This window comes from Aedes aegypti, chromosome 3, assembly GCF_002204515.2.
Source record: "Aedes aegypti strain LVP_AGWG chromosome 3, AaegL5.0 Primary Assembly, whole genome shotgun sequence".
NCBI classification, from domain to species: Eukaryota; Metazoa; Arthropoda; class Insecta; order Diptera; family Culicidae; genus Aedes; species Aedes aegypti.
In genome coordinates this window covers 291,758,432-291,778,599 of record NC_035109.1, presented here as the reverse complement: position 1 = coordinate 291,778,599, position 20,168 = coordinate 291,758,432, and the positions used below count along the sequence as shown (strand labels likewise).

Genomic DNA, 20,168 nt, shown 5'->3' with positions numbered 1-20,168 from the left:
CTGATAAAGGTGGATGGTTGTGATGGTTATGACCCAGGTCATCATGTAAAGAACAAACGGACAATGCTGTATCGTGTCAACACCAAGAGGCAGCTCCTGTAGCACGATGTAGGTAGCGCAACCCTGGTTAGGTGGTCTATCGAAGACTCTTCACCAACCAAGAAAGGCAAAAGTAAAGCAAAAGGATTGATTTTACGGCAACAGATCCGGCAACGAATAAAGGACAACGATTGGAAAGTTGGATCTTGAAACGTGAGAACTTTGAATGAACCCGCGCGTGTTGGGCTCCTGGCTCGTGAACTGCGGAATGTCGGCGTGAACGTGGCAGCTATCCAGGAAATACGTTGGCCGAGAACCGGAGAACGTGCATTCCGAGCGGTGGACCCCATCGCCAACACTTCATTCAAGTACCACATCTACTACAGCGGTAGCGACAGAGCAGAACGTGGAGTTGGCTTCATAGTGATTGGGAAGCAGATGAAGCGAATTATTCGGTGGAAACCGGTAAGCGACCGAATCTGTGTGTTGAGAATGAAGGGCAAGATCTTCAACTACAGCCTGATCAGCATATATGCGCCAACGAATGATAAGCCCGATGATATGAAGGATGAGTTCTATGAGAGCCTGGACAAGGATAAGGAGAGTGCCCCAAACAAGATGTCAAGACAGTCATCGGCGACGTAAATGCGCAGATCGGGAAAGATTTCTTCCGACCCGTCATTGAAACGGAAGGCCTCCATTCCGTTAACAATGATAATGGCCTGCGGCTAGTAACCTTCGCTGCTGCTAGAGGGATGGCAATCAGCAGTACCTTCGCACGAAAGAATATCCGCAAACACACCTGGCACGAGTGGCGATGCCGGCTCTCAAATAGACCACGTGCTGGTTGATGGGCGACTTTTCTCAGATGTCATGGATATCAGGACTTTCCGAGGCTCTAATATCGACTCGGATCATTATCTCGTTGTAGCTGAAATTCGGGCGCGGTTTGTAGCGTCACGAGTTCCACAAAAAAAAAGAACGCTGCGCTTCAACATACAACGCTTGTCGACCGATGGAGTAGCTGCAGAGAACCGTCAGCAACTAGACGAGCAGTTGAAAAGAATCAACGTTGCTGGAGACGTCGACAGCCCGTGGGACCCTAACCACGAAGCTGTGACAACGGGGGAAGTGATTGGTACTGGTCAACGACAAAGACGAAACGACTGATTAGATGAAGAGTGCCAGAGAGTGACAGACATGAAGAATGTCGCCAGAAGCCGTATGCTTGTGGCCGGTACCCGACAGAACAGAGAGCGATACAGGGCAGCGAGAGCCGAAGAAAAGTGAAACCACCGCAGACAGAAAAGGCAGCACGAAGAAAGTGTGGGAGCTGACGTTCAAGAAAGCATGAACCGGAATGATATGTGGAGATTTTATGCAACGGTCAATGATACGCGGCACAATACCGTACCAGTGCCCGCCATGTGCAATGATCGAGTAAAGAATTTGCTAACCGATAAAACGGCAGTGGTTGCCAGGTGGAAGGAGCACTTTCAGCAATTGGAGAACGGTGAAAATGGAAATGTAGCGAGGAACAGGATAAACATAGATGATGACGATCAAGCTGTGGACCCACCTGTGGAGAGGTTAAAAAAGCTATTAGCGAGCTGAAGAACTGTAAGGCTTCTGGGAAGGACGAGATCCCGGTCGAACTTCTCAAGCACGGAACGGAAGTGAACAGCTTCATCAGTCGATCCACCGAGTACTTCTGAAGGTATGGGAGGACGAAGAATTGCCATCCGGCTTGTTGGATGGCCTCATACGCCCAATCTTCAAGAAAGGGCACAGACTGGAGTGTGCCAATTACAGAGGAATTACCCTGCTGAATTCGGCGTGCAAAATTCTGTCGCGCATCCTGTTTAACAGACTGAGACCGCTCGAGGAGTCCTTCGTCGGCGAATACCAAACTGGTTTCCGTGAGGGTTGTTCGACAACAGACCAGATGTTTAGCTTGCGAATAATCCTAGATGAATTCCGGGAGTATAACTTGCAGACTCACCATCTGTTTATTGATTTCAAGGCGGCGTACGACTCAGTAGAAATAAATGAGCTGTGGTAGATAATGTCTGAACATGGTTTTCCGGCGAAACTAATTAGGCCGATGTGTTCGGATCGCAGACGAGGTGTCAACCTCGTTCGTGACGTTAGACGGGTTGAAGCAGGAAGATGCACTTTCGAATTCACTGTTCAACATTGCACTTGAGGGTGCTATTAGGAGATCTGGCGTGCAGAGAAATAGCACTATTTTACAAGGTCGCACATGCTCCTTGGCTTTGCGGACGATATACCGTGCACCCCCGCTAATTTGAACGGTACCTCATGCAAACCATCGGGGTTCATTTTTAGTTTGAACATCTAGTCACCATAGAAACGTGTTTCTGGTTACCTCTCTCACTGTTTTGTTTTGATTCTGCGTTCCGTTCCACAGAGTTCCATCTCACTTCACTCCGTTCCATGAGTTAAATGACGTTTGAACCATTTTTAATCTGAACGATGTGCAAATTAGCGGGGTACAGATTAAAAATTGTTCAGATTAAATGTGGTCAAACCAACGGGGGTACCCGGTAGACCTAATTGGAATCGATCGCTGGTCAGTGGAAGAGGCCTTCGTGCCTCTGACGAGGGAAACAGCGAGGATAGGCCTGACCATTAATTCTACCGAAACTAGGTGCATGGTTGCAGGTAGAGATAGAGTCAGGCTTGGTGGTGTAGGTGCTAAGATAGTGTTTGATGGGGATGTGTTTGAAGTTGTTGAAGAATTTGTTTACCTTGGAACACTTGTAACATGTGACAACGTCGTTTCCCGCGAAGTGGAAAGACATGTTGCGGCTGCAAATAGGGCCTTTTACTGACTACGTAACCAGCTTAGGTCCCGCAGCTTGCCAACGGAAACAAAATTCGCCATGTATAAAACATTGATTCTTCCGGTTGCTCTCTACGGGCACGAAGCGTGGACGTTGAAAGAGGCAGACCGGAAAGCTTTCGGTGTTTTCGAGCGTAAAGTGCTGCGGACAATACTTGGTGGAAAACTCGAAAATGGTATGTGGCGCAGACGCATGAATCACGAGTTGTATCAAGTGTACAAAGATGCGAGTATTGTCAAGCGTGTAAAATATGGCAGACATCAGTGGGCTTGTCACTTAGTGCGAATGTCGGACGAAAGAATTGCGAAAATAATAATCAACAGGGAACCAGGTAGAGGTCAGCGCCTTCGGGGAAGATCACGAATATGCCGGCTGTACACAGTGGAAGAGGGCCTGAAGACCTTAAACGTTCGAGGCAACTGGAGAAGTTTCGTCCAAGACCGACAAAGATGGAGATATGTCTAAAGAAAAACTTAAAATAACCTCAGATGAAACTTTGTTACGTTCTAAAATTAGGCTTGGTAAACTCCTACAATGAACTCTGAAACAATTCTTAAGCTTTCTTAAGAAATTTGAATAGAAATGATTACCTGACAACTTACTCGAAAAAATGTTTGGAAGAACTGCAGGACTATCCAGGCAACTACTAACTAGCAAGCACGTAAAGTTTCATATTTCACCAAATCAGGCATGCAGTGCTAATATATAACTTTTGAACGACTTATAAGCCCAGCACTGGCACTATACCACCGATTTAGAGCGTTAAGTGCTTTAATTAATTAAATTCATATTTACTTTACTTATTTTGTTTTACATGGAAAATGGTTTACAATTTAAGAGGTTGACCAAAGTAGTCCTTCAGCTTTGATTCTGTCGTTTGTTTTGTTGCCTAGTTTCTAGTTTGGTTTTACCCTGGTAATAAATTTGGCCTTATAGGCTCTGGTAGTTAAAAAGAAAAATTTGATAACCTAACTACTATTTACAAGACTAAACGAAAAAAATTGATAACCTAGGGTGTGGGAAACAGGTCCCTAATGACCTGCTGGTCAGATGACTGGCAACGTGCCCTATACCTATCTTTGAACTCACTAAAGCGATCTTCGAGTGTGCTCATGTCGGCCAGACGATGGACCTCAGTGGTGCGCATCCGCGGGGGAGCATTCAGGATTAATTTGTTCTGAACTCCGTATTCAATGACAGAAAGGACAATTTGCTTGTAGACAGCAAGTTTGTTCTTCAGAGACAGGGTCGACTTTCGGTTGATCAAAGGATAAAGCGATTTTAGCAGGATGTTGCACTTGGTGACCGTCTTGTCGACCTGTGCTCTGAAGTTCGTTTTGTTGTCTAGGGTCAAGCCAAGATAATCAGCAGTGTCAGACCACTCCACCGCTGTACCGTCCATGATGATTTTACAAACCTCAGGCGGATCAAGTCTCGGGGATTTGGAATGGAATGGAATTGGTACAAATTTTCCAGCTGTGAAGGTACTCTGCTAGGACGTCTAGGCTTTTCTGCAGTTTAGAGGCGAGCGCTCGTATGACCCTACCTTTGTGGACGACTGCAGTATCATCGGCGAACAACGACAGAGCTCCGTTATCAGGGAGCGGGGCATTGGCGTAGGAACAGGGGGGGCCAGGGGGCCTGGCCCCCTCCAGAATCATCCAGGCCCCCCCCAGAAAAATATTTAGCATGCAACATTTTTTTCTGAATCAATGTACATAACTCTTGTTATTGACAAAAATCTCTTCAGTAGTTACGTTATTTTATGTTGTACAACTATAGCGAGAAAACCTCGATTGTCTTATGCAGTATCAGCGTGGCGGTTCTGGCTTCGGTGAATCGCGCGACAACCGAAAACTTAACCGTCCGGCTGTCGAACGACTGATTACTGTTAGAACTAGCTTCTTGTTGCATGCGATAAGCGAAATTTTTCGACATCTCTGTTGCAAAATATACCGTGGTACAAAAAACCATAAATATCCTGGAAGTTCGATTTCCTTAAATTCTTTTTTTCTAAATAATCCAAATGATGCTGTTTCAGCATAGAGCAGCATATTCACTGCATTCTGATTTCTCATGTTTTTCGAGGATACCCTGTTCGAGGTGTCCGATGATGATGATATCTCTTATGAGAATTCACTAAAGATATCCATACATTAATTTCAACTGTTATACTGGGAAAAAAATAATTGAAAAAATAGATAAAATTAATAAAGGAATTTTTCAGACAATACATAGCGGGAATTATTGTCAAAAAATAAGGCCTAATTTTCAAAAAAATCGGTATGGCCAAGTTTTCTTCAGATGAATGACAGAAATTTGACCTGGTGTGAAAAAGTGTAACAAAATCGACCATAGTGTATTATTCCAGCAATAAATTACCTCTTTGATTTTGATTTTTTAAAGTATTTTTGCATTAATAAATCTATTGCATAAATTTTATTTTTCCAACAGACTTTTAGCATTTTTTTTCAAAAAAACTTTTCAATACTCTTTATAGAATTTAAGTTTAATCAAATTCTTCAAGAAATACTTAAGGGTGGCTTCAGAACTTTTGCAAACCCTTTTGAAAATTTGTCAAATAATATTGTAGTACTTGTTCATACTTTCAAATGTTACTTAATCATTCAAAAGTTCAGTTTTCCCTCAAAATTCCTCCAAAATATCATCGATTCCGTCAAATCATAGATGTTTCGCTGAGAATTAGAAGTTCCTCTGTGATTTTTTAAAAATATTTTTTCGCGAACATTGTATCACGAATTCTTTCGCGAAGTTCATCAAAATTCCTTACGAAAAAAAAATCCAAAATACTTTACAAATTGCGTCAAAAATTCTTCCATGTTACTTGCCTTCGAATCTTCAGAGCAAATTTGTTGAAACCCCCAAGCTTTTGCTCACGAAATAAGCATAGCAGTAAGTGAATCTGTAGAGAAACATGTAGCAAAATAACTGGGAAGGGGGAAAAGATTTATTGAAATGCTCTTAAAGAAATTTTTATCGATCTTCCCTTAAACACTTCTTTAGAAATAGTTTTACCTATTATTGGCAAAACTTATATTCTTATGAATTTTTGTACGATATGAGGGTGGAATTTCTAAAGAATTTCGCAGAATTCTAGAAAATCAGAAAGTCCACCAGAAATTCCTCAACAAATTTTCAAAGTAATGCAAAATTTTCACCTTAAATTTAAATTCATTTAAATCTTTTATTAAAAATTTACGATAATGTTCTTAAAAAATACCAGCAATATTTTCGCGTTAAACTTTTCCTGCACCACAAAATAGTCGATAATAGATCCTACAAAAAAGTTTGATTGGAATTTCTAAATGTAGTAAAAAATGGGTTCACTTTAATGTGTTCAACATCTTCGGAGTTCATACATAATATAAGCTAAGATTTTAGTTACAAATACTTTTAGTAAGAATTCCATCTGTTATAACACCAATCATTTTGTATTACAAAAAATCAAGAAAAAAGAACAAGCATTTTTGTTGTACATAAATCCCACAAGGACCACTTAAGCTTTCCAGTGAGGTACATTGTCAACGAGTTTCAGAAATTGTATTCTTGAATTTTACGACAGGAATTTAGTATTTCTTTCAATTATTCAAAAATATGCCAACAAAGTTCTTTCAAACCTTTTTTATCCGTAAAACGGGTTATCTTTAATAATGTTGGCAACTTAGTAGTGAACCCTCCACATACTGAACAAAATGACACATTTTCTGTTAATCAGTAAAGCGAATTGAATGCAATGGAAAGGAGTATAAGTATGACTCTTCATGTTAGAGCTATTTTGATTGGAATCGATAACATTTAAAGCTTTATTTTCAAGTTTTGAAAATCGTTGAATTATATGCATTTTTGAAACCCTTAAAAACAATCTGTTCTACGATCATTATTGGATTTAGGTTTAAGACTTCGTCATTTATCCAAAATGAAATTAATCCCGTCTCATTGGGGCAATTTTTGTATCGAAATCAGAAATTTCCATATAATGTTATACGCCTATGCAACACTCGATTTGCTCTTAGTAATTAATTCGGTTTCGCTTGAAATATACTTCTTTATATTTCAAAAACATTTGATTTATGTTGAATTCAATGTCGAAAGGTGGATATCAAACGAAATCTTTTCAGAAATATTAATTTATTAAAATTCATACAGACTTATAATGGCGCTTGTCATGTATGTTTAAACTTGAAACACTTTTGTGTTTGTGAAGTTTTCTATTAATAATGATATTTTATGAACAAAATCTGATCTACGTTCTCAATTAACACTCTCCTATTAAGCTCCAACTGCAATGATGCCAAACAGTATTTTGGTTGTCGACATTATTAAAGTTACCTCAAAACCGAATACTGACTTTCAATAGTATGAAAAATTATTGGACAATTAAAAATCAATCGTTATGCAATATTTCAACTGAAATCGACAACTGAGATACCAGTACTTGTTTTAAAAATATAAAATAAAAACCTTTTGAATTGAATTGATCAATATTTTCCAATATTTTTTTCCAATAAACTATAAATGTTACCCCGTTTTACGGTACCATAATCCGGGGGCAAACTGATCACTATTATATAACTTTTTGTTGTGTTTTCCTATGGAATTCAAATATTGTCAAATAAATTTCGACAAAATCAGTACTTCATTGATCTTTATTAGTTTATGTAATCGACTTCTCATCAAATAATATTGAACATATCATAAAAATAGCTTCAATAACGAAAAAAAAACTCTCACTGGGGTATTGATAAACTAGAAATGAGATGTCTGTGGTGCCAACGAAACCTTCAGCTATATTGGAACAAAATGTTTTTAGGTACCGACCTGATCAAATTCGTCCCAGTGATTATTTTCCCCCGGATTACGGTATGTGTTTTTCTAGAAATCTGATATGGAGTGATTTGTAGATGAATTTGTAAAACAATCCCTAAAAAATATTGAATCCTGAGATTAACATTCGCAAAAAATAAATCAAGAATAAATTGCAATATCTTAGTAAATCCGGTGGAAAACTTCTTAGAAAAATCCCAAAAGAATCGTTAGTACGGTTCGAAGAAAAAAAAATCTGGAAAATTCTTCGATGAATCTCTAGTAAATTTTTGGTAAGAATCGTAAGGAAACAATAATACAATTTTCTAAGAAATCCCCGAACAAATTACTCGGGATTTTTTGAGTATTTTCGCGGAAGAGTTTTTGAAAGAACAGTTGAACCTATTGCGTTAGAAACTTTATAGGAATGTTGGATTTCTTTAAATATTTCTTAGTTAGGCATTTTTTGAAAAAAATCGAAAGAGTTTTGAAGGAATGCGAGATGTTGCTCCTAGATTTTAGACAGATCTAAAGAAACTAAATTATTTACATAAATATTCTGGTGAGATCAAAAAGTCTGGGAATGATTTTCCGTGCGAATTCCAGGACGAACTCAGTGAAAATTGGTAAAGAGAATGCACTGAAAAGTAGAGGAGGAGGAATCTCTTCAAAGCACATGGTTGAATACCTGAAAATTTCTAGTGAAAGAATCACAAAGGACATTCCTTGTGAATTTGTTTGCTAGAATTCTTGAAAGATTTCTGACTAGATCACAAATAGAATGAAAAACTAGAAGGGTACATCCCTATGGGGTTGTACGAACTGGTGACGTAGGACCACGTAACAATGTAAAATATATTACATCCCAACGGCACAGCAGCAGCGTCCTCGGAAACGGATTTGGTCGATTTTCTTCAGCCATCTCGAACAAATTAGGGAATATTACACAATCAACTCTTTAAAACACATTTGTTGGCTCTGAAAAGGGCCGATTGAATTGTTGAATTTGCGTAACACGGACACATTTTGACGGCGCACTGGTTGCAATCCTCCTCGCCCGATGAGATTTGCGGTGCTGACAAGCGGTGCGCTTCAACAAGCGGCTTTGGCCGATTTTCTTCAGCAATCTCGAACAAATTTGGGAATATTACAAAATCAACTCTTTAAAACACATTTGTTGGCTCTGAAAAGGGCCGATTGAATTGTTGAATTTGCGTAACACGGACACACTATGACGGCGCACTGGTTGCAATCCTACTAGCCCGATGAGATTTGCGGTGCGGATGACGATGTGTGCTTCAACAAGCGGCTTTGGTCGATTTTCTTCAGCCATCTCGTACAAACAGCTTGCCTCTGGTAGCGAGGAGCTGAGCAGGTTTGGAAGAGCTCTTACCAGCTCGAAAGCGAAAACAGAATGAAACCGAATTCAACGAAGGAGGGATGCTTTATACCCTTAGAATAGCAGGTGATGCTCCTCCTTTCAAATTCTTCGTTTTCTTATCTGGGAAATAGGCTATATGAAACTGATGTCTGGGTAAGGGATGTACAAGATTAGCATTATGTTGTTATTGCATCCCGACGGCACTGCAGCAGCGTCCTCGGAAATATCCTCAAATTGCCGTATTGTCAATTATTCGTAATAAATCAATTATTGTATGATGCTATGAGATGAATTAAGAGATTACAGCAAGTATGTGGTAAACACATTAGGGAATATTACACAAACAACTCTTTAATTTCTTTTCTAAAGCATTCTAAACATGTCGCAATTTTGTTACATGTGATCATTTTCGTAATCGAAGTGTTCTCATAAAATATGGCAAATCAAAGACACAGTCGGAAATTCCACTCTAGTTTACAATCGTTGTGAAATGTTGAGCACTCACCCCGACGGCACTGCAGCAGCGTCCACGAATAGTCAATTATTCATAACAAATTAAATTTTGTATGAAGCTGCGAGATTGATTGAGAAATATAAGATCTAATAAGATCGGAAATATTATTCCTTCAACTCTTTTCCACAAATTTGATCAGGGTGGCCACCAAATTTCGATTTTGAAATTCCCGCTTTTTTCCCGGTTTTCCCGGTATACTTTACATAATTTTCCCGGTTTTTAATCTATTCTTTCCAACGACTTCAAAGGACTTTTTCTATATCAAAAATCGTTTTTTTATGAAAAGCACTGCAACATTTGTTTGTTGAAATCGGTTTAGAGGTTTTTAGATGTTTTTCTATAGTAAATTGAATGTTTATCAATAGTTTTACTGTTGAAACAATAAGTTGACTATTAGATTGTTCTAATCTATACAAAATCTTATTCTGAAAACAATGTCATAGTATATCGATTTGTCTCGCGTTCGTCAATGGAGGATTGAAGCTATCTATCATGGGACAGAGTTGGTTAATTGTGCAAATAAAACCCATTCTATACTTCACACGACAGGGGTTTAATTTGAATGCTATTTGAACCATATTTACCAACAATATGCCCTTTAAGCCAAAGTTCAAATTTTAAGATCTAGAGAACCTGACAACCATTCGCGTTGAAAGTTTGATTGGTTGCATTCTGGTGATGATAAAACTATCAAAATTTTAGCTTGGTTCTCTGTTTGCTTCTCTATACTCGTGCTCTTGAAATTTCGAGGTTTGGCTTTGATTTATCTTAAGTGTATCCCAATGCTGAATTCCAGATAATTTGACCGACAAAAGCCCCAGGTGGCTAAGCAAATCATCAAGATACCCCAGCAGTTCTTTACTGTAATTGAAATTATTTAAATTCTTAATCCTTTGAATTTTCTTCTCTAAAGCTTGTTTGCTCAAGGTACGGATGAAATAAGGCTGTACATGTAGAAGCACTTATTTAGAGCTCACTCACAATTTTAATAACACAGAAAATTATCATTTTTGACATTCACCCACCCTCTCGTTATGCTTTTTGTATGGATATCCTATACATTTTATGTGAGCTGAAACAGCGTCATTAAAATCGTAAAAATCTTCTATAAATAAAGCCTTGTTTTCAAGATTAGTTGTGGTATTCAGCAATTACAGATAGCACTCTTCTGCAATTACAGATAGCAATCTGCAATAAGTAGTTAAAATTTGATTCAAAACGTCGAGTAAAACAGTTAGAGAAAAGTTCAAAAATGTTAACCCTGACAGAGCGAGAACAAAAATTCAAAATAATATTTCGAAACATTGCTAAGAAAAAAGTGAAACATTTTTAAGAAATATGGTGTAGCATAGTAGAAATTAAATCATTAATGTTTGAAAGATATTTGTTCAAAATTGCGGATACCTCATGGCAATACATTAAACATAACTACTTTCTATAACTTATTTTGGAGGTAGGTTTGTAGATTACAACGATTTTCCCGGTAATCTTCTCGAATTCCCGCTTTTTCCCGTCTTTTTCCCGGTGGATTCAAATTCCCGTCTTTTTCCCGCTTTTCCCGTTTTTCCCGGTTCGGTGGCCACCCTGTTGATGGTCCTGACAAGGTCCGATGGCAGATAAATAGCACTGCGGGAAGTTATCACTTGATTGAAATGGTCAAACGGGAAATTCTCAACGCAAACAGCAACAGCAACGGGTAGTGGATCCAACTCTGGGGACTTCTGGTAATTGGCTCCTAACGGGCTTGCTTCTTAACCGCCGATGCTGATTTTATCACGGGTCGAAATCTGGGAGCGCGGATAAATTTGCGGCGGCGACGACGATGGCTTGGACGCTTCTCCGAGCAGCAGTAGTTTGCCGCTCGGAGAAGCGCCCAAGCCATCGTCATCGCCGCCGCAAATCAACCTTGCATCTTCCTCTTCCTACGACACAAATTGGACTGTGACGCGGGTGCAAAAGCAAAGCGAGAATGACTCGCACGACCGTGTTCACAGTCCGACCGCAAAAAGAAGACTGAGGGAAGAAGCAGGGACCCGTTTGCTTTTATAGTGGGAAGCGACACCGTCGAAAAGGGCTCCAACGTGATTGGTTGGATAAGAAAGGGGTCAACTTTTATCAAATTTTCAATAGTTTAACAACAAAATTCACTTATCGGATATATTACTAACGATGCGTAGATACATTTCTGATCGAATGATACTAAAATCGTAATAATTGGTTCATAAACAACTGAGTTACTAACGTTCAAAATCTCCCCTAATTTCGTTACATGACTCATTTTCCGTACTTTTAAAGTGCACCCCAATATAGAAAACAAAGACGTAGTCCTACGTCAAAATAAATGAAATTTGCAAATATCACTGATTTTCCACGATATGAGACAATACAACAAATAAATAAAAACGAAACATGTCTGTTGAAACAACGAAATTTATAAAAATCGTGATTATTGCGACCAACATTACTTCTGTAAAACAAGTATTCGCTAGGCCCCCCCTGGGACCCCTCCAGAAAAAAATCCTAGCTTCGCCAATGGAGCGGGGGCATGTCCGAGGTGAAGATGTTGAACAGAAGTGGACCTAATATACTTCCCTGGGAAACGCCAGCGGAGATCCTTTGCGTCTCAAGCCGTACCGCACCGTTCAGATACACGCTAAACGCCCTTGACGAGAGATAATCTTTGATGATCTTCACGAGGTAGCTGGGAAAATTAAATCGGTGTAGCTTGTACACCAGGCCATCGTGCCAGACATTGTCAAAGGCTTTTTCAATGTCTAGCAGTGCCATGGCAGATGTTTTGGAGACAGACTTGTTCCGCTTGAGGATGTTGGTAACTCGAGTCAGTTGGTTCACGGTGGACCGACCGCGTCGGAATGCAAACTGTTCCTCGAGCAAGATATTGTTTTGGTCGGTAAAAGATATGAGTCGACTGTGAATCGTTTTCTCAAACAACTTTGATAACTTCAGGGTCCATATTTGTCCATGAAGCTTTGGACCGTGTCACACACGGCGCTGATTTGTTCGCGCTTGGAACGGCACGAAAGAAGCCGACCGATGAGGCTGACGGCGAAGTCCGACTTTATCTTCGTCGGGAAGAGGGTCACGCCGTCCAGCGGGTCGGTGGGTGGAGGGCGGCGCTCGTAGTTGGCCCACCCTGGGGCAACCTGCGGGGCTGCGGCGGTGGTCGCAAATCGGTTTTGGACCGAAGGGCGTTGTCCAGTGGAAGCTGGCTGGCGCGGTGGTTGTCGGCGCGGTTGGAGCGGCGGGAGGTTCGGCACCTGGTACCACAGCGGTGGGAATTGCTCTTCGTTGTTCTGTGGTAGCTGGGAGGGACGCTGTTTACGTCCGCGCTGGTTCTTGGAGGACGCCTTCCTGCGGATCTCTATGAATTCCGCACGCTTGGGGCAGCTTCGATTGTTGGCCTCGTGATTGGCGCCGCAGTTGCCACACTTTGGCTCTGCCTCCTCCATGGGCTGGCACATCGACGTCAGATGGGGACCGGTGCACTTCCCGCAGCGTGGGGCCATGTGGCAAGTTCTTGCCCCGTGGCCGAACATCAAGCAGCTTGCGCACTGCGTGACGTCCTTCTTTTTGGGCCGATAGCGTTCCCACTCCACTATCGTCTGGAACAGGGCCCTTTTCTTCTGAAGGTTAGCCATGGTGATGGAGCCTTTCTCCAGGTGTACCAGGTAGAGGAGGTCCCGGTACTGTTTTCCCTCCGCACGATTGATGGGAAACACCTGGACCTGCTTCAGGTTCGCCGCCTTGAGCTCCTCCATTATTTCAGCGGGGGTGTACTTGGAGAGGCCATAAATGATGACCTTCAACGGTTTCGTTCCGGGGACGTTGTGCGTGTAGAAGGGGAGGTTCTTCAAACCCAGGTTCTGTTTGACCCCGTTGTAGTCGGCGAACGAGGAGCAGATGATTTTCGTGCCCGTCAAGCAATGCTTGAATAGCGGGTGGATCTTATCGCCGGCCAGGTCCTTCTTCATGCTGTCGACCATCTTCGATGTCGTGAACAGCGGCGGAGCTCTCTCCTTGGTGGGGATCGGCGGCTGTTTTGCTTGTTGCTGGGGGAGGTTGCGGTGATTGCCTTGACGCTGGGAGGCAGGGCGGATTTGTTGTTGCTGGGCAGCCGGAGGGTGGCCATCGTTCGCACTCAGCGTGACGATAGGTTGGTCGTCAGCAGGTGATTGTTGAAGCCGGATGGGGTGGCTTCTTTATGCCGCAGGCGTTTAACGCCTTTGGTGTCGTCGTTCGTCGCGTCCTGAGACACTGACTTCTTCTTTTTGTTGCCCATCTCTTCAGCAATGGGCAACGATGCACTCGCGGCGAGCTTAGTCAACTTTGACTTTACTCTTGCCACCTGGAGGAGGTGGGAGAGCGAGGGGGAAAGTACGCGGCGCGTACTCGGAATCTCGAGCGAAAACTGTCGATTGTACTTGCAGGATCAGAAGAAGTAGTGTTCAATAGAATTGTTTGTAAAACGCTTCTTCTGGATTACAAGACAGAGCATCGTGTCCGCACAGCTCTAATATAGAAGCAAGAATCGCGTTAAGTGCTTGGTGGTTACTTGGGTGATCCTTGGATTAAATGCTGGAGGAATTATTAGAAATCTTAAAGGAATTCAATGAGAAATGCCATTTGAATTTATTGAAGAATTTCTGAAAGAATCTTTACAGAAAGATTTCCTCCAAAAATCAGTGGAGAAATTTTTGTAGCAGTTCCTGAAAGTAGCCGTTGGAGAATTTTGGAATACATATTTATTTGTGTACATCAAATCAACATATGAAAATGTGAGGAAGAATAATTGGAAAAATTGACGTCAAAATTTTATGTAGGGTCTATCGCAATAATGCCCAAACTAATTTCTTTATAAACTCTGGAATAAACCTTTGTGGATTTTCTTAGAGAAACTTCTGTAAAAAAATCACAAGATTGCCTAAAATATGTAACAACTGTAAAAATAATGAAAAATATGTGGATAAAAACATGAAAACTCTTATATGTTTTGTGGAAATTACTGAAGTAGTATCGCTGAAGTGCTGAATGATTTCCTGTAACAAATTCAGAAGGAAATCCACTAAACATCCCGTAAAAATCACTGGAAGATTTGCTGGGGAAACTGTCGGAGGAATGCTTAAGTATTTTTCCCCTAAAGGATTTGTTTAAAATTTTCTGGAGAAACCTCCAGAATTCCTAAAACTTTTCCTCGACGATTTTGAGTAAAGAATCTGTTAAATATTTAGAGACATAGCAAGCAAAATAAAAAAATGGAAAAAACGTGACTTTCGCGATCATTTTGGTTGAAATAGAGACACTAGAGACTTTCCATCAAAAATAGGGAATTTCAGAGACTTGCATTAAAATAGTGATCATCTGTAAAAAGACACCTGCTACCAGCCATACATGTATATTGATATATGTACAAAGATTCTTACCTTGATCGGCGATCATCCCGACGGCGATCGCGTCTGCGATCATCGCCGTCTCGTCGACGCTCTTCAACTCGCGGAGCCGGCTTCTTTCTAGCTTCCATCATCTCCTCAACAGCTGTCCTCAATTTTGAATAACTAAAATTATCGTCAAAATAACTAAGCTTCATATTCATATTCAACCATTAAATCTGCTTTCGTACCCTAAATGTTGCTTTCCCGTAAGATGATCGTCGATACGCTGCTGGGCATCGCCCACTATGAGAAAAGCACCGCAAACCTGACAAACTTCCATTTGCTTCTCCTGTGCCGCTGCGTATTCCGCAGTGACCGCCCATCCGTTCGACTCATGCTGTTTGATCAGCTCATCTTTTTCCTCCTTGAGCTGGTCGCTCATTTGCATCAAGCTCTGCAATGTTCAACCTCCAATAAATACCCATTCACAAAGCAACCGTTTTCTTCAGCCTTACCTGTGCCTGATCCACATCACCTCGGATCCCCGCTTCCTCGGCCTCCCGCAGCAGCTTCTCAATCTTCTCGTTCATGGTGTTGATCTGCTCCTGCTGCTTGGAAACCGGACGGCCCTCCAGTTTGCTGTTCATCAAAAGTAGTCTTTGCTTACCTTTCACAATCTTCCGGTCGACCTCGTTGATCATGTTGGTGCAGAAGCGCAGGAAATCCTCCTCGTACTGGATCTTCTTGCGGCACGGTTTGGCCGCGTCGAACAACTTCTTCGCCTCTTCGTCGTGCAGTTTGCCGCACTGTCCCAGATCTGCTCGCGTATTGACGAATAAATCGTGCGGACAAAATTTGACCATGAAGTATGTGCAGAACTGGAAAAAAAAAATCATTTTGTATTCATGTAACGATTCTATGATGTTCCCCAGAATCTCATTTCCCCGAAAACCGTTCCCAAAATTCAGTTACCAGTGGTAATTTACCACAATATTTTCTTTGATTCTGGTCCTCTAGGTTCCCCAATTTTTACCTCACACATACCTCTTCATCTTCCCAGTTGAGTTCTTTGGTTTTGACGGAAGGATCCAAATTCCGATTCCGGCCCATCAGCTCGTCCAGCAGTTGCCTTGCGACGTCCATGGCTATCGCTTTGTTTATAGATTTATCTAATTTTTCTTCTTCTTTCTCCGCCCCCGATAGTGCCAAATGAAATCGAACTTTTTGCTCTGTTTTCAGCCAATTTCCGAACGAAAATATGCACAAAATGCGATTGGCCGCACAAAGCACAAACTAACAGTATATTAAAGCAAGATTAGGCACGATTTCTTACGAAAAATTGAAATTTCCAATGGCAAGAAACTCCCGTCCAACAACGCGATGAAAATTTTTCTTGCTTTTTTTCGTTTTCAGAACTGTCATTTGCGGATTGTAGAGACGATTGTGCTGGAAAGACTGGCAAATTTCAATACCACAGTAGATATTTCTGAGCACTTTTTTCAAATGGGCGGAACCTGAAACGAGACTCGTGAAGACGGCCTTCTTTTTCTGTGAATGCCGAGTTTTTTCTTATTCCTCTCACATGAACATCTTAGCAAAAATATATTGCGTTTGAATCACATCGAAGTAAGAATATTTAGTAGACATTGCACCCAAATGAGAAAATCAACGAAGAGAAATCGATCACTGCAGATACGCCTGTATTATACACTGAAATCAAAACTCCAATAGGTTCTATGTGCAGAAACCACATAGACGCATTTTTTCATTCAGCCTCCAACTTTAGTGTATGTGCCGCAATTAAATTTTATTTGAGAACAATACAATTAAATGTCGATGCATATATATGTGTATATTGTCTATCCAGGTTAAATTTAGAAAATCAAGTTCGGCCAACTAGACGTTCATTAATATTTTTTTTAACCGAAATCAACTGTGATTTATTTTTTGGGTTTAATCTGGTTTAAGCACCGTTGATTGATATCTATCGATTTTATTGATGTTTTTCGGTGAACAAATAAGGGCTTGTTCATTTATTTTATAACGCTAAAACTGGCCAATTTGGACACCCACCCACCCCCTCGTGACGCTTTTTGTATTGATACTCTACAATTTGTGTATGAGCCGTAACAACGTTCGGACACCCACCCACCCCCTAAAGCGTTATGAAATTTGTGAATGGGCCCTAAAACATTGTATGGGGCTCTTTTGATTTTGCATGGGATTTTCACGTTTACTGGCCTTGTTGTTTACAAATTTTGTGAAGGGGTGAAAGAGAAAGATTTTTGTGCAGAGCCCCATTATCGTTTGCGTGACGTTTCGGCCTACTGTACTGTTTCGACCATCTTCAGACGCCTACATTTTTTTATTACAAAAAACACAAATTAGCATAACTGCGTGGTCTTAGCGGACTACACACTTAAACAGACTCTATGAGTTCGGTAATTGAAATTACCGAATAAGATCGGTGATCAAAAAAGTTACAGACTTGTCGGTATATTGCGGCTGGATTACTGAAATCTGCGAAAAAAATCACTGTACTTCGGTGATTTGATTCTAGATTAACGGTATCGGTGAAAATATTTACCGATAAATCGTTAAACAAGCTCAAGTGCTGACTTCGGTGAAATATTCAGCTGAACTGTCGGTAATGAGTACCGTAGTCGGTAACTTGGAACAAGAAACGTCAAATCCGCCATAATGCTCATTTCAATCGACTCTTGTAAGTAAACCGCGAACCGTTCTACTTCGTTAGATTTTGAGAAAAGAAGTGATCGGATACGTTACAGGTTTGTAATTTTTGTTTTGGTTATCATCTGAGCAAGATCTGTAGTAGGTATATTTACTTTTTTATTATAGGATGTAAAGGAGCAAACAAGACAAAATTGGACCCTCCACAACAGCATGAACAGCATTTCGCGATGGTGCAGAACCAGGACGTATTAGTGATTTTTAAGACAATTCTGCATCTCCAGCTCGAATTTGGTTATCGAACTAACCACCCGGCTGGTTAGATTCCTCAATCTGAGGTGATTATTTATGGCATGTGAATAAATTTTGTTTAAAAAATATGAGTACGCATTAACTTTTTGCCTTGCAACAAAATCCGCAATTTCGCTTCCTCCATCAAAATAACCGATGATTCGGTAAATACCATTACAGAATAGACGCGGAAACTCGGTAAGCACTACCGATCTACCGGTAGTTTTGACAGCTCATCCGTCGGGTTCAAATTACAGTCCTTTCGGTAAATTTTTCGTTTACCGAATGGATTACCGACCGTTCAGCTGTTGAGATTTCGGTAAACGAACTACCGACGTCGGTGATTTTTTCTAACTGTGTAGCACTTCAACAGAACACCGTCCGAAAGCAATCTTCGCAGCAAGAAGTATGTTGAAATGTAACAACTACCCCGTTCTGAAACAAAGGGTACACAAGCATTACAACGGGTTACAGAGCATTGACGAACCGGAGGAAACTAAATATGTTTTTATACCATATGTACCATGCTTGAGTGAAAAATTACAAAAAATCCCCAATGGAAATTGTATTATTGCTGTTTGCATTTGACATGCAAATCCAGTCTAAAGGCCCAAACGCAATGATAGCGGAACGGCAACGGAAAGCGGAACCGGTTCGCCAGCATGAATTACACCATCTCGACTGAGCTGTCAACGAACTAAAGTGAATCAACACTGAGTCGACATACATGTCATAGTTCGTGCTGGCGAACCGGTTCCGCTTTCCGTTGCCGTTCCGCTATCATTGCGTTTGGGCCTTAACTGAGCTTCAATTGCGGTAACACAAAGTAACCAAAGGATACGTAGCAACCATGATGCATATCACCGCCAACCTAGCATAGAAAATCAAATTTTGACATCGCCTTCCTTGTAGAAAATCTTACCGCATTTGGTGTTCCCGCATTTGATATTTGCATTTCAAACGCACACAGCAATACTTTGGCGGTAAAACCCAAATGTAAGCTGAAAAATGTTTTTTTTTACCAAGCTGAAGGATCCCATTCCAATGGATCATTGAAGGTAGTTTTTGCAAGTGCTCACCGCATCAAAACAAAGGCGCCACTGTATATGGTATTTAACATTGTGACAGCATTGCTGTTCTGTCAAACACACAAGGCTACGGTGACGCTATCTATGCTTTCGATAGCGGCCGTTTTGGTTATTTTAATGATCCATAGGACAACAGAAGAATGTTGTGTACTCTGTACCGTGTGGCACTGGAGACGGAAAGATGTATCTATATAGGACAGACTGGATGAAAACTTGACACGAGAATAAGAGAATATAAGAATGACGTTAAACCAGGTCCGTCACACTCGGGCTCAGATTGGGTACCACTTCTAGTACTGCATTTGGTCCCTCGGTAGTGCAAAAGGTACCCAAGTTTGACAGATCGCAGTAAACTTTTCACGGCATTCTAGAGTACCTTATGAGCCATAAAATATTGTGCAACTGCAAGGGACATGGAGGTCTTTAATTTGTCTTTGGTTAAACGAAAAGACAACAGGACAGGACTAACACACCACACATTATTTGACGGACATGTATTTCATTTTGACGAGACAAAAATTGTTGAACGCATCGCTGACTAGGAAAGCAGGATCGTAGCGGAGACTTTCCATATCAAATTGGCAGGAGAAAGCAATACAGTCAACCTACAGCGTGAGTGTGGATCGTTCAACACTAACTACAATGCGTTAGTGGTTAAACTACGACAAGTGACGAACAACTAAAGGCTGAGCTACAATGATGTTAGCGGCAACGCGGCGCGGCAGGTTTTGACAGAAAATGTATGGGATAACTGTCAAATCCTGCCGCGCCGCGTTGCCGCTCACATCATTGTAGCTCAGCCTTAAAGAAGACGAAGCGAGAATGATAGAGGACGTACACCACTACAGCAAAGTACCTCTCTGAACAGTTGTACGTGATCTCCCCGCTGGATTGGAAGGAGGTAGTTTCAGCTGCGGCAGGGCTGCCACATATACAGAATTATCTGTATTGTGCTCTGCAAGATAAATCCACGTAATGCGATTATCTGAAAATGTCTATATACCGTCGCAGTGATACAGCGGGGATTCGCTGGTTGGAACACGACTGCCTTCCATCTAGCGAATCGGACCCGTTAGTTGGAAC

At 41.2% G+C, this 20,168-nt stretch overlaps 1 protein-coding gene across 1 annotated transcript in view; it reads right to left on the bottom strand.

The window, feature by feature from the left end:
* LOC5575220 (luc7-like protein 3) overlaps positions 1–16,432 on the bottom strand; it is a 34,313-nt gene extending 17,881 nt beyond the window's left edge. Inside the window, exons 1-4 of the mRNA XM_001655571.2 lie at positions 16,060–16,432; positions 15,531–15,893; positions 15,264–15,469; positions 15,067–15,198 (exon numbers count right to left, since the gene is read on the bottom strand). Of these exons, the coding sequence (XP_001655621.1) occupies positions 15,067–15,198; positions 15,264–15,469; positions 15,531–15,893; positions 16,060–16,158 (800 nt within the window). The 5' untranslated portion in view covers positions 16,159–16,432. The remainder of the gene's footprint in view (positions 1–15,066; positions 15,199–15,263; positions 15,470–15,530; positions 15,894–16,059) is intronic.
* Positions 16,433–20,168: the final 3,736 nt, after the last annotated feature.